A 15,417-nucleotide genomic window follows, 5' to 3' on the forward strand; every position below is an offset into this window, starting at 1 on the left:
TTTCCTTCGGTGGAGCCACTTGTGCGCGACCCAGGGTTGGGGTGAGGGGCGGAGGTGGTGCACCAGCCAGCTTATCTGGGTACCCCCTCCCCTTCCTTCTGGCTTGTCTTCTTCCTCCCCTTTCGCGGTCCGGGCAGGTTGGGGGGGTCGGGAACGCCTCCCGCGCGAGCCCCGCCCCGCCCCGCCCCGCCCTCCTCCCCGCCTCGCCCCGCCTCCGGCCCACTGGGCCAGGAAGGGCGGAAGGAACCGCCGGGGGCCATGGACGGGGCCGTGATGGAAGGGCCGCTGTTTTTGCAGAGCCAGCGTTTCGGTACCAAGGTAGTGTGGGTAGGGGCTGCCGAACCCCATCAGAGCTAGGGGTGGGCAGCTGAGCCTAGATGGAGGGAGGGGACCGGCAGCGGGTTGGAGCGCGGCACCGCGAGCCGGAGAGCCTTGTGAATTTCCGGCTAAATTGCTTTGCACACACTCGGAAGAAGCGTCCGCCGGCCTCCGGGTTCGCCTCTCTGGCCCTGGGGGAGACGGAGCGGCATCCTCCTTGGGAAGCTTCGCCTGCCGTCGGGAAGCCTCCGACCTGAAATGGGCCCGCGCAGGTCCTTCCCTCCCCGTCGGGGCCCGGGCCGCCGGTGTTTGCCGGCTCCCTCCCCAGTGTCTCTCCGCTCTTTCCCCAGAGGTGGAGGAAGACCTGGGCGGTGCTCTACCCGGCCAGCCCCCACGGTGTCGCGCGGCTCGAGTTCTTTGACCACAAGGGGTCGAGCTCTGGAGGGGGCCGAGGGAGCTCGCGCCGCCTGGACTGCAAGGTGATCCGTCTGGCTGAGTGTGTGAGCGTGGCCCCCGTGGCCGTGGAGAGCCCCCCTGAGCCTGGCGCCGCAGCTTTCCGCCTGGACACCGCACAGCGTTCCCACCTGCTGGCGGCCGACGCGCCGTCCAGCGCCGCCTGGGTGCAAACGCTGTGCCGAAACGCCTTTCCGGTGAGGGGGCCGGGACTGCCGGTGAGGGGCTGGGGCGAGCTGCACTGGGCCCAAGAGTCCATGCGGGGTGGGCGCAGTTACAGCGGCAGAGGAACTGGGCTGGCTCGGACCCTGGGAACCGCGGTGAGGGAATTACAGTCTCCTTCATACTCTTTCTCTTTACCCCAGAAAGGCAGCTGGGCCCTGGCGCCTGCCGAGAACCCACCCAAGGTTTCTGCCCTGGAGATGCTGGAGAATTCACTGTATAGCCCCGCCTGGGAAGGTAGATGCCTGAAAAGCCCCAGCAGGGGTGGCGTGGAAAGAAAGGGTGTCCTACAAGGGGAAGTAGAATGCTCCTGAGAGCTGGCTTTCAAGTGTATGCTTGGACAACCTGCTCCCTCCCCCCACCCCAGTCCTGGCCAGGTGCCAGTCTAACTGTGTATTCCTTCCAGGATCCCAGTTCTGGGTAACCGTGCAAAGGACTGAAGCCGCTGAGCGTTGTGGCCTGCATGGCTCCTATATGCTGAGAGTGGAGGCTGAGAGGCTGACTCTCCTGGGCGTGGGGGCCCAGAGTCAGATACAGGAACCACTCCTTTCCTGGCCTTACACTCTGTTGCGTCGCTATGGCCGAGACAAGGTGCAGTGCTGTTAGGAAGGACTGGCTCCCTGGGTTGGGCAGCTGTGGGAGGGGTGGGGCAGGACCCGGGAGGTGGGAAACTCTGCCTTTTGGATGACCCTTTCTTGCCTAGCCCATGGCCCCGCCTCCCTTCCCAGGTGGTCTCTTCTTTGTCGGTCCCCTAACTAGTTCAGACCCGTGACTCACCTCCTCTGATGCCCCTGATGATGCGTTTCCCTCCACTCCCTCTTCAGGTCATGTTCTCTTTTGAGGCTGGCCGCCGCTGCCCCTCTGGCCCTGGAACCTTCACCTTCCAGACGGCACAGGGAAATGACATCTTTCAGGCAGTTGAGACTGCTATCCACCGACAGAAGGCCCAGGGGAAGGCCAGCCAGGGGCAGGATGTCCCCAGAGCTGATTCCCATGACGGAGAAATGGCAGAAGGGAAGGTGGCTCTCCCCCGGGGCCCCCAGGAGCTCGCGGGCAGCCCTCCAGCCCTGTATGCTGAACCCTTAGACTCCCTGCGCGTTCTTCCAGGCCCTTCCCAAGATTCCCTATACTCAGACCCCCTGGACAGCACCCCTGCTCAGGCGGGGGAGGGGTTACAGTCACAGTTAAAGAAACCTCTCTATTGGGACTTGTGTGAGCATGTGCAGCAGCAGCTGATAAAGGCCAAGTTGACAGACCCCAAAGAAGACCCCATCTATGATGAACCTGAGGGCCTGGCCCCAGCTGCTCTCCGGGGCCTTTATGATCTGCCTCAGGAGCCCAAGGATGCCTGGTGGTGCCAGGCTCGGGTGAAGGAGGAGGGCTATGAGCTCCCCTACAACCCTGCTACTGATGACTACGCCGTGCCACCCCCGCGGAGCACAAAGCCTTTCCCAGCTCCCAAGCCCCAGGGCCTGGCCTTCTCGGAATCCGGTGCTGCGGCTGGCAGCGGCAGCAAGGGCCATAGCTCGGACGCTGCCCTGTACAGCCAGGTCCAGAAGAGTGGGGCCTCGGGTAGCTGGGACTGCGGGCTCTCTGGGGCAGGGGCTGACGGGACTGGGGCCAAGTCAGAGGGCTCCACCTGAGAAGAAGGGCAAGGCTGGGGTTGCTGATAGGAGGACCACGGGGAGGCGGCACTGGGGAGCAAAGAAACCTGTTAGAACCAGCAGGAACCAGAGGGGTCTGCGTGTAGAGACCAGGGTACACGGGGAGTCAAGGGAAGGATGATCTGTCCCAAGAGGTCATGGAAGTGGGACAGTTGGCAGGGGCTCAGGGGTTGGATCTGGGGGAGGCCAGCGCCTCTAAGTCATCCCCACCAAAGGAAGGGCTAGCTGCTGGAGCAGTGCTATAGAAAGGGGTGTTTGGTCAGACTAGGTACAGTGTGAGGGGCCTGTATGGAGGCTATAGGGAGGCACTGGGCTGTGTCTTGATCCTTCCCCCTGCGTTGTTCTTTGCCAGAGAGAGAGATTTTTTTAAAGTTGTATCCTCATTAAAGTCAGTTTGGGTTTAAGAGGTCTACGTGTGTGAGTAGTCACAGGGGACAGAGTGGCAGGCTGTGCTGGGTAGCTGTGGAGGGAATCGGGAGGAGAAGCAGGAAGGTGTTGGGGGCCACTGAAGGAGGAAAGGGCCTCGGGCAGGGAGGTCAAGCAGTGTGGTCGTTCAGAGCCTGGGTGGTCCAGTCAGGCCCACCTGGGCTTGACCCTATCTCTGTGACTCTGTGTGTAACATCTGTAACCCTCAGTTTCCCCCACTGCCCCTGTGCAAAATGGGGAAGCTTAATTACACGTACAACCTCACAGGGTTTTTATGAAAGGAGTTACATTTCTCAAGTACTTAATATGATTTCAAGTGCAGAGTAAGCATTGTATAAATGGTGGTTATCAGTCTGTGGATGGAGAAAGCTGGTGGGCAGGTATCAGGAGGGGAATAGGTCTTTTTCATGCCACCCTCTCCTCTGTTCTCAGCTCTAGGATGCCTTCCCTCCCCCTTGTCTCACACACCGACACACACACAAGCACACACACAAGCACACGCACGCGCGTGCGCACACTTTGCATGTAGGTACCAAGCATCAACCACGTATCTGTTTGGAGGCTGAAGGGAATTGCAGTGTGGTGGGTGTACTGGGAGGGGCCTGGGCTTTGGAATGCGGTTCCGATTTCAATGCTGCTTGTTTTTCATGAGCTCTGAAAACCTCATCCTTGTCTCCTGAGGTTCAGTTTCCTGATGGTGACCTGACTTCACCTACTTACGCAGAGCTACAAGGAGAAAGTCGGGCCTGGGAATGCTCCTGACAATGGTGGAGCCTTACTGGTTCTTTAATCTTCATTTGTGCGAACAGTATCAAGCGATCCAAAAGAAAAATGAGTCCCTGCTGGGCGAAGTTCAGTGTGTCTCTTCCCAGCCTGAAGCGTGGGGCAGTGGCAGCATGGAGACAGAGGAGGGGAGGCTCGTTTCCCATCAGCCACCTGGGGCTCACAGGGGCTCAGGTGGGTAGGAGGCCGGTCTGTCCGCAGAAAGCCATTGTGTGAGCCTTGGCATGGATGTGCTCTCACAGGGCAGCTGGGCTGTGGTGCTGGTGACTTAGGGCCCTGAGGGATACTCCTCGTCTGCCTCCTCCTCCTCCTCCTCCTCCTCCTCCATGGAAGGCTGAAAGAAGACATCCGAGGAAGCTTTGCTGGCTGCTGGCATCTTGGGGGCTCTGCCAGGGGCGGGAGTCATAGGCAAAGGGGCCACTGTGGCTCGAGCTCGATTTGTTTGCAGTGGCCCAGCCTGCAAAGAAAGCGAGAAGAGCTTTCTGTGAAGACCAGACAGTTCCTGATCTTCTGTCCTGACTCCTTCATATGTCCTGTGAGTGACAGCCTCAAGGCCCAGGGCAGTGGAGTCCCCTAGGCTCCAGCCTCCACAGTGCCTGTCTCCTGGCTAAGTGTCCTCTGTTTGCTCGTCCACCAGCTAACTTGTGGTCGGTTCTGTTCCCACCTCTAGACTGACTGTACTTTGGCAACGTCTTTCTCTTGTAACTTCAGGTAAGACAAAGCAGGGGTTTTCCTATAGGCTCTGATATTGAGAAACAAGGAAAAGATTAATAAGGGCACAAAAGGAAGCCCAAATACTATAGAACATGGATTTCATAAAAATAAACACCCCCTGGGACTCTCCTGGTGGTCCAGCGGTAAAGAATCCGCCTTAGAATGCAGGGGACACAAGTTCAATCCCTGGTCAGGGAACTAAGATCCCACATGCCGCAGGGCAGCTAAGCCCGCATGCCACAGTTACTGAGCTCGCACGCCTCAACCAGAGAGCCTGTGTGCTGCAAACTACAGAGCCCACGTTCTCCAGAGCCCACGCGCCACAACTAGAGAGAGAAAACCCACAGGCCACAACTAGAGAGAAGCCCGCCCGCCACAATGAAAGATGCCACGTGCCTCAGTGAAGATCCCGCATGCCACAACTAAGACCCAACACAGCCTAAAATAAATAAATAATAAAATAAATCTTAAAAAAACAAAAAGATAAATCCCCCCTTCAATTACTCTTCTCTCTCTGCTTGTTACTAGAGCCCTGTCTCTAAGCTCCTAACCTTGGCCAGCCTCCCTTTACTCATCTGTAAAATAAGCAGAACACTTACCTTGCGGGGAAGCTGTGAGGATTAAATGAGAAGAAGAGGTGTGAGAGCACGTGTCACAGAACCTGGCAAGTGCCTGCTGCTCAGTAAATGCTCATTCCCCTTCCCTTGGGCGTTTCTTTTCCCACCTTCCCTTAAGCCTTTTCTTTCCACAGAGGCTTGTGGTTGTAGTTCCAGCGCAGCCAGTTTGCTTAGTGGGACAATGGTGTGTTAAATGACTAATGATTTATCACAGACACTGCAACGAAGATACCTAAACATTGTATGTAAATGCCCAAGCAAAACCAAAGCCCCCTTCCCGGGTAGGGGTGTAAGTTTCTTTGTGTAGGGCAAAAGGCTGCTGTTTTTCTTCCTCCCCTGTATGCCGTCTTTCTGCCAGAGGAGATCCAGGGAGGCTCCTCCCTTGGATGGGGGGAGCTGGGCACAGGGCAAGAGGACTCTGGGACTCTGGGCGTAAAGCGCAGGGAGGGAAGTACCTTTCTCAGAGCCCGGCTCTCCCACCTTGGGTGGAGCGGGCCCTGAGGCTTGGCAAAGGTGCTGCTCAGGTGTGAGTACAGGTGGCTGCGAACCTGCAGGGGGTTGTAGGTGGGTTCTAGCTCCAGGTCATCCAGCATGCTCTGAGGAAGAGAGAGGAGGAGCCTCAGCTGGGGGTCTTGAGGCCATAGAACCCGAGATGTCAGGCAGAGACCTGAGTGTGAGAAGCTGGAGGAGGTATGATGGCCCAGGGCTTCACGGAAGGATATGGAATAGATGCGTGTCCTGCAGGGGGTTCTGTCCCAGGTCTGAGTGCTTGTGAGGTAAGTGTCAGGCAGGGGTACCAGAAGTAGCAGCAACTGAGTGGTTAGGGACACTGAGCACTCTGGCCCTGAGAACAATGTCACAGGGCTCTGAGAGGGGCCAGAGCGCTATGAAGGTTACAAGGGATCCAGTGTGCGAAGCTGTGAGGGAGGGTGTGTCCCGGCTGCGGTGCTCAGTCTGCACGGCAAGTACACTGAGTTCTCGGCAGCCTTTGAGGTGAGTATAACCAGAGGACATGCCGGCAGAGCATTCCTGAGCAGTCAGGTGTTCCGGCCACAGCATCCTGGGCCAGGAACCACTGGCCCTGAAGTGAGACACTGAGTGAGCCATGGCCACTTGTACCCACCTCTCTGCATCCCCGTGGCCGCCAAGCCAAGAGTACAATCCCAGGCTCTGTGCTCTCTGCACGTAAGTCAGCAACCTAGCAGCAACGATGTGGTTCCAGCTCTCTGTACCCAGAGGCCCCCCCTCCCCCGCCTCAGCCTGGGGAGGCTGACAGGAAATCCAGAATCCAGATCCAAGATGAGAGGAGGGGGAGGAGAAAGTGGCCTTCAGAGCTGTTCCCTCCTTCGCATCAGAGTCTTATTTTAAAGCTCTTCCTATTCTCGGTGCCTACATTGGCTGCCTTTTCCTCTTTTTCTCAGATGCACACAAACACAGGTACACACACGTGCATACACACATTGCAGAGCAAGCCCCGTGGGAATACACCGGCTCGCAGACGCTTACGTCCTTCTGTCTGGCCTCGGTTCCTTGCTTTCTTCTCTGCTCCTCTTGCCACACCCTTGGAACCACCTCTGCCTCCGCTCCCGTCCTTTCCTTCAGGGGCTCACTCCTTTCCCTCATCCCTTTCTTGAACTCTATTCTCTTTTCTCCGCTCTATCTATCCCATGAGATCTGGGCTCACTTGCCTCCACAGTCTTACGGCTGTCATCAGGCACGTCCTCAGGTAGCAGGGGGAAAGGGCTGGGCAGCATCAGTTCCCGAGTGGCCACTGCCTTCACCAGCAGAGTGGGAGAGCGAGACGGCAGGATCACGTAGAAGGTGCTGGTGGGCTCTCTCAGGCTGTGTCCTTGGCTCAGGGGCTCCCCTTTGGCCAATAGCAGCCATTCTCTTTTCTGAAACAAAGACATACATAAACGCTGGTCCATCTTCAGTCTTTGGCGTGTTTGGAGGATTAGTCCCAATTGAGGCTTCCCCAAGTTCCTCTGGGGGTGTCAGGGCGGGCTGAGCCATTTCACCCTGGCCCTGGGGAGGGAGGGACTTTCTGCCTGAATCACCAGTGCCCCAAGGTACTACTCTTTTCCCCTGATTAGGGAGATACACAAAGGGTTATCAATGCAGAGACAAGTTCAGAGATGAAGTAGGTGTTCACCTTACAGGGGGCTAATATATTACTCAATGATAAATGTGGAGTTTCAAGAACTGAAATCCTTAAAAACAGAGCCTTAAAACAGAGACTTCTGTGGGATGCTGTGAAAATTCAGGTCTCATTTTGAGGGTGATAAATGTTGCTTGTGATGCACAACTGGGGTTAGAGTGGGCTGATTGGGGAATGTCCCTGGAATGTCCAGAGAGGGCTTAAAAAGAAGGTGGTCAAAGTCACCTGGGAAGAGAGAGGAGGAGGAGAGATCAGGGAGAGGAAAGCTTTGGTACAAGGAGGTGGGTGGGGACAGGGCCCTTGATATCAACTCATGCCATCACAGGACAAAAAGAAGGGTCAAAATTCTGGGGGTGGCAACTCTTTGAGTGAAGGGTACTGCAGAACAGAGGGGTGACACTTTGTCATCTGTCATGGAGATTAAATAAGTTAGCATATGGGTAAGAAGAAGAGACAAGCAGACATATTAGCAGATGTTCTGCATGTACCGTTTTAAACCAGGCATGGAAATGAGACAATTTTCTGTGGTAGTTTTTCAAGGAAAACCACAACTCCAGGAACCACGGAGTCGGGACTGTTACAATCATCTTTAAATCTTTAAATTGTGTTCTCTTCCTTGAGGTGATCATCATAACAGGTACATAACAGTCTCCTTGCTACATAAGATGAAAGAAAGCACACTAGCTCTACCCACTCTAACATATATGAAACGTTGGAAGAAATAATACAAGAGGAAAGGCAAAAAGGAGAAAAAAGATTTTAAGGGGATAGAGGAATTATCAGTGTCTTGTGGAAGACAAGTGGAAAGTGACACAGTGAAGCAGTAAAAACCTGCTGTGGCATTAGAATTATACCCCAGAGCAAATGTGCTGGGGTGGGGGGTGGGGCTGGAGTTCTAGAAACTTATTTTTTCCTGTTTTTCTTAAAAAAAAATTCTTTTGTCTCCCTTCTTTCCTCTTCCCACCCCCCCACTACACACTTTTTTAAAGTAAGGGGAATACCATGATGTCTCTCTAGCCCAGCCCCTGTAGACATGACCCCAGGGCCTGCTGTTAAAACCACTGTAGAATTAAGAGGGGGAACTGTTGTAGTCGGGGGTCCGGGCTCGGAATCGGACTTGTGGGAAACCCTGGTCTGCTGTGCTGATGCCTGGTCTGTTGGTTCGCTTTGGGATCACCTTGATTTGTCTTCCTCTAAATAGGGAGTCATCTAAGGCCAGGGAAGCCCTCGCTGACTGTTTGTCCGAGAACCCTATATATGCAAACTCTTTGGGATGGCCACTAAATTTGTCACAGAGGATGGTAACGTGGTTGACTGAACCACAGCCATGAAAGTGTGCCTCCAGCTCTTCCGCGGTTGCACCACAGTCCACTTTGCCAGCATAGGTGGAACAGGCGTCGGCCTCCATCTTCTCCTCAAGGGACATGGTCAGTGGGCCGGCATTGCTGGAGGTGGACTCATATTCATTTGCTTCTGTACTTCATTCTGCAGCTCCTTTAGCTTCTCAGCTTCTTCCATCTCCCGACTCAAGCTTTGATTGCTTCCCGTTCCTTCTCTAGGACAACACATCAACCCTGCTGGGCCCCTTCTGGTGGTCGAGGCTGTATCACGTTATTCTCCGCAACCCCACCCCGCCGGCCAGTCGGTCGCTGGCCCGCTTGCTCGCCCTCCTCTCACCCAGTTCTACACACTTTAAAGCAGTGTCATCATTCTGTACAGCACAGAACTCTGAGGGGGTCTGGTAAGTCAGGCAGGTGGTAGGTGCCTTCAGAAGTTCATGCTTTGTTAACATTTTGCTTATATCTGGAGATGTGCTGTCTTCCTGAAGAACAGATACAAAATGTATGGAAAGTCTACCTGATGCTTCCCAAGTCCATCAGACTGAAAATAAATGATATAGAAATCATGGTGTATGTGTGCTTGGGGAGAATTTGCTCCTGCTCTGAGGACACGGCCTTTTTTTTTTAACATCTTTATTGGACTATAATTGCTTTACAATGGTGTGTTAGTTTCTGCTGTATAACAAAGTGAATCAGCTATACACATACATATATCCCCATATCCCCTCCCTCTTGTGTCTCCCTCCCACCCTCCCTATCCCACCCCTCTAGGTGGTCACAAAGCACCGAGCTGATCTCCCTGTGCTATGTGGCTGCTTCCCACTAGCTATCTATTTTACATTTGGTAGTGTGTATATGTCCATGCCACTCTCTCACTTTGTCTCAGCTTACCCTTCCCCCTCCTCGTGTCCTCAGGTCCATTCTCTACATTTGCGTCTTTATTCCTATCCTGCCCTTAGGTTCTTCAGAACCTTTTTTTTTTTTTAGATTCCATATATATGTGTTAGCATACGGTATTTGTCTTTCTCTTTCTGACTTACTTCACTCTGTATGACAGTCTCTAGGTCCATCCACCTCACTACTAATAACTCAATTTCATTTCTTTTTATGGTTGAGTAACATTCCATTGTATATATGTGCCACATCTTCTTTATCCATCCATCTGTCGATGGACACTTAGGTGGCTTCCATGTCCTGGCTATTGTAAATAGAGCTGCAATGAACATTGTGGTACATGACTCTTTTTGAATTATGGTTTTCTCAGGGTATATGGACATGGCCTTTTTAAGCCTGGAAGGGATGTTCTCTGGAAGGGATATTAGGAATTGCAGGGCACTCCATTTCATTTGGCTCAAGTAACTTCCAATGTGGCTCAGGCTTTGAATTATTATCATTATTTTAATCTTCTTTTTTTCATGCTGTTTCATGAATTTGTTTGTAGATTAGTTTGTTTATTTATTAAGAATTTATTGAATGCTTATTATGTCCCAAGCACTAGGCATGGGTATATAGAAATTCATTAGACATGTTCGTTGCCCTCTTAGAGCTTGTAATATAGTAAGCAGAAGGTTTGTAAACTAATGTTTGTCCAAGATTTAGGATGACCAACTGTTTCAGTTTGCCCATCTTTAGCACTGAAAGTCCTGTGTCCCAGAAAACACTTCAGTCCTGGGCAAACTGGGGCAGTTGGTTACCTTTCCAAGATCCATGGAGAATAGAATATCTTGCCACTGTGGCAAGTCCCTGGGGGCTAAAACTATGGCAATATGACATTTCTTCCACCTCAGAGTTATGAAACAAATTCAAAACCACTACACCCTGGAATTACTAAGAAACTTTGAATGTGGCACACAAAAAAATTATGATCTTTAGAATTTGAGTCTATTGACTTTGAGACAATAGCTAAGATTCTGTTAGAGAACTGGTATGCAGAAATATGTGAAGTCTTTCAAAAGTAACTCCTGATGTGTGAACTATCAGAGGACTGGGAAGAGGCTGATTTGAAAGGATTTTACAGAATGCTTTAAAACTTCTGGGCTGATTTACAGAGAGGTTGATGGAAGGCTCTGGAAGGAAGACAGGCAAATGTACTTATTAGAGTTTGATAAAGATATTAATTTATCTGCATTTTCACTTTCCTGAGAAAGTGAGAGATAGGGAAATTGAACTTTAAGGCTTCTATTTTGACTTTGAATTTCTAACCTCTTCCTGGACAGTGATTACTTGAAGTCCAGGACCCAAGCTTGAACCAGGTCATGGGTTGACTTGTTTGTACAGACATTGTACCTGTGATGGAAATGGTTAACTGACAGACCAGGTATCTGAGGCTGAGAAAAGGCAGTGGCATGGTGATGTCCCAGAAGACTAACCTTTGGAGTCCTCAAATTGAACAATGCTTAATGACTGTGGATGACTGCTGAGTACTTTAGAATATGTTTTTGCTAATTCTAAAAAAAGGAGCATGAGTTGGATGCTGAATTTACCAGAAGGCAGGTGAAAATGTGTCTATATTTATGTTGTGCTTAGGGACTTTGCTACAGAAGGTGCCAGGAAGTTTAGATTTTAGGAAGTGGGGATAGATTCTTATTAGAACAGGTGTGACAGGGACAGAACTGAATGCAATGTCATACTCCAAGCTCAGCCTGATTAAAGTCATCCTCTCCCACTTCTAACTACTAAAGCTGTGAAGGAAGGCGTGGCAGCCATTGTTGGTTTCCCGGCCACTGCTCCTCTCTCCCTTGCCCTCTCCCTTGTCTTTACCCATTTTTCAGTCTTTCAGTGACTGGTGTGGGGTGATATGTGACCTATACTTACATAATGAGACATCAGCAGAAGTTGCTGGGTGGGGCTTCTGGAAAAGCTCTGTGATACTCTGGCAGGCTGTTTGCCTCCGCACCCTACCCCTTCTTTCTCCCTAGGACAAGACTTGGTCTTAAGGTGCAGCAGCCATCTTGTGGCCATGAGGCAGCAGGCACAAGGATGAAAAGTACACCTGCTGTGGATGCTGCAGTGGGAAAATGGAAAAAGTCTGGGTCCTTGATGGTGTTGATCAACTGCGTCAGCCCCAGAATTGTCTGTCCCTGCACTTCTTGTTACATGAGAAAAATAAACTCTTAATTACTCGAAGTAGAGTTGGATTGGTTTTCTGTTAGTTACAGACAAATGGATCCTTTACAGATTTCAAAGAAAAGCAAGAGGATGTGGTTACTCACTTCTGGGTATATGGGGAAACAGGAGTAGAAGGGACAATTTTAATGGCACTGTCAGAAGGGCAGGCAGATGGGGGTTTATTATATCAGGTAGAAGCTCTAATCTCACCAAACCAGCGCTCCCTTGGTTTGCCATCAATATGATGATGTGGGACCAAATCCAACCATTACAGAAGCGTTGACCAACTCCTGAGAGGGAGTGTTCCTGAGAGTAGGGGAGAGCAGGAGCACTCATTTTGCATTGCTTGTGGGAAGAGAAACATTTCATTGTCATGATGCATCTAGGAAGAGAAGTCACAGCTAGTTACAGAAAAGCCATGCATACCTGGGGGTTTTTGGAATCTGGAAGGACATCAGGAAGAGGTTGTTAATTTGGCATTATTTGCTTATTCTCTGACTCCAGAAGGCAGGACCCAGGAGGGGAAGAAAAAGAAGATACAGTATCCACTACTTGGCTACTCTCACACTGGCTTCCAAAAAGGAGACCGGGGGAAGATGGTAAAAGAGGTTTCAAACCCCCAAACAGCAGATTATACATTCTTCTCAAGTGAACATGGAACATTCTCCAGAATAGGCCATAAAACAAACTACAATACATTTTAAAAGATTAAAATCATCCAGGGCTTCCCTGGTGGTGCAGTGGTTGGGAATCCACCTGCCAATGCAGGGGACATGGGTTCGAGCCCTGGTCTGGGAAGATCCCACATGCCGTGGAGCAACTAAGCCCCTGAGCCACAACTACTGAGCCCACCTGCCACAACTAACTGAGCTCGTGCGCCTAGAGCCCGAGCTCCGCACCAAGAGAAGCCACCTCAATGAGAAGCCCGCATACCACAACGAAGACCCAACACAGCCAAAACTAAATAAATAAATAAAATTTAAAAAAAAGATATTGGATTGTATCTGAAGAACTTAAAAAAAAATCATATCATCCAAAGTATCTTCTCTGACCATGGTGGAATGCAATTAGAAATCAATAATGAAAAGAAATTTGGGAAATTCATAAGTATGTGAAAATTAAATAACATACTCCTAAGTAATCAGTGGATCAAAGAAGAAATCACCAGGGAAATTAGAAAATAATTTTATATGAGTTTAAGTAAAAACACAACATACCAAAACTTATGAAATACAGCTAAAGCAGTGCTTAGAGGGATATTTATAGCTGAAAACTCCTCTATTAAAGTAAAAAGAAGAAAGATCTCAAATCAATAACTTAACCTTCCACCTTAAGAAACTAGAAAGAGAAGACCAAACCAAACCTAAAGCAAGTAGAAGGAAGGAAATTATAAAATACGGGAGTAGAAAGAAATGAAATAGAGAACATAAAAACAATAGAGAAAATCATGGAACCAAAGTTGATTCTTTGAAAAGATCAAAACAAAACAAAACAAAACAAAAACAAACAAACAAAAAACCTGTCAGCTAGATTGATCAATGGAAAAAAGAGAAAATATCTAAGTTACTAAAATAAAAAAAAAAGAGGTGGAATCACTACTCACCTTACAGAAATGAAAAGGATTACAAGGGAATATTGTAAACAATTATATGACAACAAATTAGATAACCTAGATGAAAAGGACAGATTCCTAGAAAGACACAAACTGCTGAGATTGACTCAAAAGGAAATAGAGGGCTTCCCTGGTGGCACAGTGGTTGAGAGTTCGCCTGCCGATGCAGGGGACACGGGTTCGTGCCCTGGTCTGGGAAGATCCCACATGCTGCGGAGCAGCTGGGCCCGTGAGCCATGGCTGCTGAGCCTGCGTGTCTGGAGCCTGTGCTCCACAATGGGAGAGGCCACAACAGTGAGAGGCCCATGTACTGCAAAAAAAAAAAAAAAAAAAAAAAGGAAATAGAAAATCTGAATAAATCTGTGTCAGGGGTCCCCAAGACCACTCCCAGGTTCAGTGATTCACTAAGAAGACTCACAGGACTTAGCATATAGTCATACTCATAAATATTACTTATTACATCCAGAGAATACAAAGGAAAATCAGCATGGAGAAAATCTCATGGGATGAAGTCCAGAGGAAACAAGGTGCAAGCTTTTAAGAGTCCTCTACCTATGGAGTCACACAGAATGTACTTAATTCCTCTAGTGTTGAATTGTGACAACATGTGTAAAATGTTGCCTACCAGGAGAAGTCATTAGAGAGTCAGCGTCCAACATTTTTTTGGAGGCTGGTCACATAGGCACTCTGTACCTAGCACATACCAAAATTCTAGACTCCTAGAAGAAAAGCAGATGTCAGCATATACTTTTGCACAGTTTAGGCACAGTAAGCCACTCTTATTATTTAGGAGATGGTGGAAACACTCCCTAAATCCAAGTTCCCAGATGCCAGCCAAGGGTCAATCTTGCAAGCAGGACTTTCTAAGGAAAGGAATTTCAGGTCTGCTATATTAACTTCTTTGTACAACCTATAACAAGTAAAGATATAGAATTAGCAATCAGAAAATTTTCCACAAAAAAGTCAAGGCCCAGGTGGCTTCACTGGTGAATTGTACCAAACCTTTAAAGAAATAACATTAATCCTTTAGAAATTCTTCCAAAAAAACAGAAGATGAAGGAACACTTTGCAACTCATCTGTAAGGCTAGTATTACCCTGATACTAAAACTAGAAAAAGACATCACAAGAAAATTACAGACAAATATCCCTTATGAATATAGATGCAAAAATCCTCAACAACATACCAGCCAACCAAATCCAGTAATATATAAAAAGGATTATACATAACAAGAGGGATTTATTCTAGGAATACAAGGTTAGCTTCATATCCAAAAGTCAAACAATGTAATAATATATCATGTTAATAGACTAATGGACGAAACTACATAATCATCTCAATAGATGCAGAAAAAGCATTTGATAAAATTCATGATAAAAACATTCAACAGGATGGAACTTCTTCACCCTAACAAAGGCCTCTACAAAAAACCTACAGCTAACATCATAAGTAGTGGTGAAAGACTGGGTGCCTTGCCCCTAAGATTAGGAGCAAGACAAAGATGTCTGCCCTTGTCACTTCTATTCAACAATACTGGAGGTGCATTGAAGACCAAAGGGCCATTTTCCACATTTTCTGGACTGTTAGCCCCCCTAGGATTATGAGGATGACCGTAGGGAGGGGGAGAGGCACTCATAAAGATATTGAGTGTGTCAGCATCCTAGCACTTGGGGACTAATATTTTTAAAATTTGATTTAGAAAAATATAATAATGTGACATTTCTCACATCAGAGAGCTAAGGTGCATATTCCTACCGTTTATCAGTTCTGTGAAGTTCAAAATAGATGTGGCAATAGGTACATGGGTGGGGAAGGGTCAAAAAGGATGAGTGGGTGCAGGTTATGGTGGGGGGCAGGAAAAGCTTCAGATTGAAAGTATTTAAGCAGAATCTGGGAACAAATTAAAAATTTGTCAGGTTCATAGAGGCAAGGGGAAGGGCTCAGCATGAAAAAGGGTGTGGCTGTGTGAAGCAGTTTAGCATCTTTGGGGGACACTTAGTAAT

At 49.3% G+C, this 15,417-nt stretch overlaps 3 protein-coding genes across 10 annotated transcripts in view; 1 reads left to right on the plus strand and 2 right to left on the minus strand.

Annotated features, from left to right (window-relative positions):
- Positions 1–83: 83 nt before the first annotated feature.
- On the plus strand, positions 84–3,061 carry DOK1 (docking protein 1). 2 transcript variants are annotated; one of them, XM_060117839.1, is made up of 5 exons: positions 84–318; positions 669–968; positions 1,137–1,230; positions 1,400–1,584; positions 1,818–3,061. In XM_060117839.1, the coding sequence occupies exons 1-5, from the start codon at positions 259–261 to the stop codon at positions 2,634–2,636; spliced, it is 1,458 nt and encodes a 485-aa protein (XP_059973822.1). In that variant the 5' UTR covers positions 84–258; the 3' UTR covers positions 2,637–3,061. The 2 variants fall into 2 exon arrangements, with proteins under 2 accessions (XP_059973822.1, XP_059973823.1); XM_060117840.1 differs by lacking the exon at positions 84–318 and having other exon boundaries at positions 891–968; positions 1,141–1,230.
- Positions 3,062–3,352: 291 nt separating this feature from the next.
- Positions 3,353–15,417, minus strand: part of M1AP (meiosis 1 associated protein) — a 95,265-nt gene continuing 83,200 nt past the window's right edge. For 4 of the 7 annotated variants that reach the window (XM_060117834.1, XM_060117836.1, XM_060117835.1 and 1 more), the window contains exons 8-11: positions 6,886–7,092; positions 5,653–5,793; positions 5,180–5,191; positions 3,353–4,323 (exon numbers count right to left, since the gene is read on the minus strand). In XM_060117834.1, the coding sequence (XP_059973817.1) occupies positions 4,135–4,323; positions 5,180–5,191; positions 5,653–5,793; positions 6,886–7,092 (549 nt within the window). In that variant the 3' untranslated portion in view covers positions 3,353–4,134. Of the gene's footprint in view, positions 4,609–5,179; positions 5,192–5,652; positions 5,794–6,885; positions 7,093–15,417 lie in introns of all 7 variants that reach the window. The other 3 variants (XM_060117838.1, XM_060117833.1, XM_060117837.1) reach the window with 3 other exon arrangements.
- LOC132501941 (polyadenylate-binding protein 2-like) lies at positions 8,425–8,781 on the minus strand. Its single transcript, XM_060117720.1, has one exon. The coding sequence runs from the start codon at positions 8,779–8,781 to the stop codon at positions 8,425–8,427; it is 357 nt and encodes a 118-aa protein (XP_059973703.1).

The sequence above is a fragment of the Mesoplodon densirostris genome, chromosome 14 (assembly GCF_025265405.1).
Source record: "Mesoplodon densirostris isolate mMesDen1 chromosome 14, mMesDen1 primary haplotype, whole genome shotgun sequence".
NCBI classification, from domain to species: domain Eukaryota; kingdom Metazoa; phylum Chordata; class Mammalia; order Artiodactyla; family Ziphiidae; genus Mesoplodon; species Mesoplodon densirostris.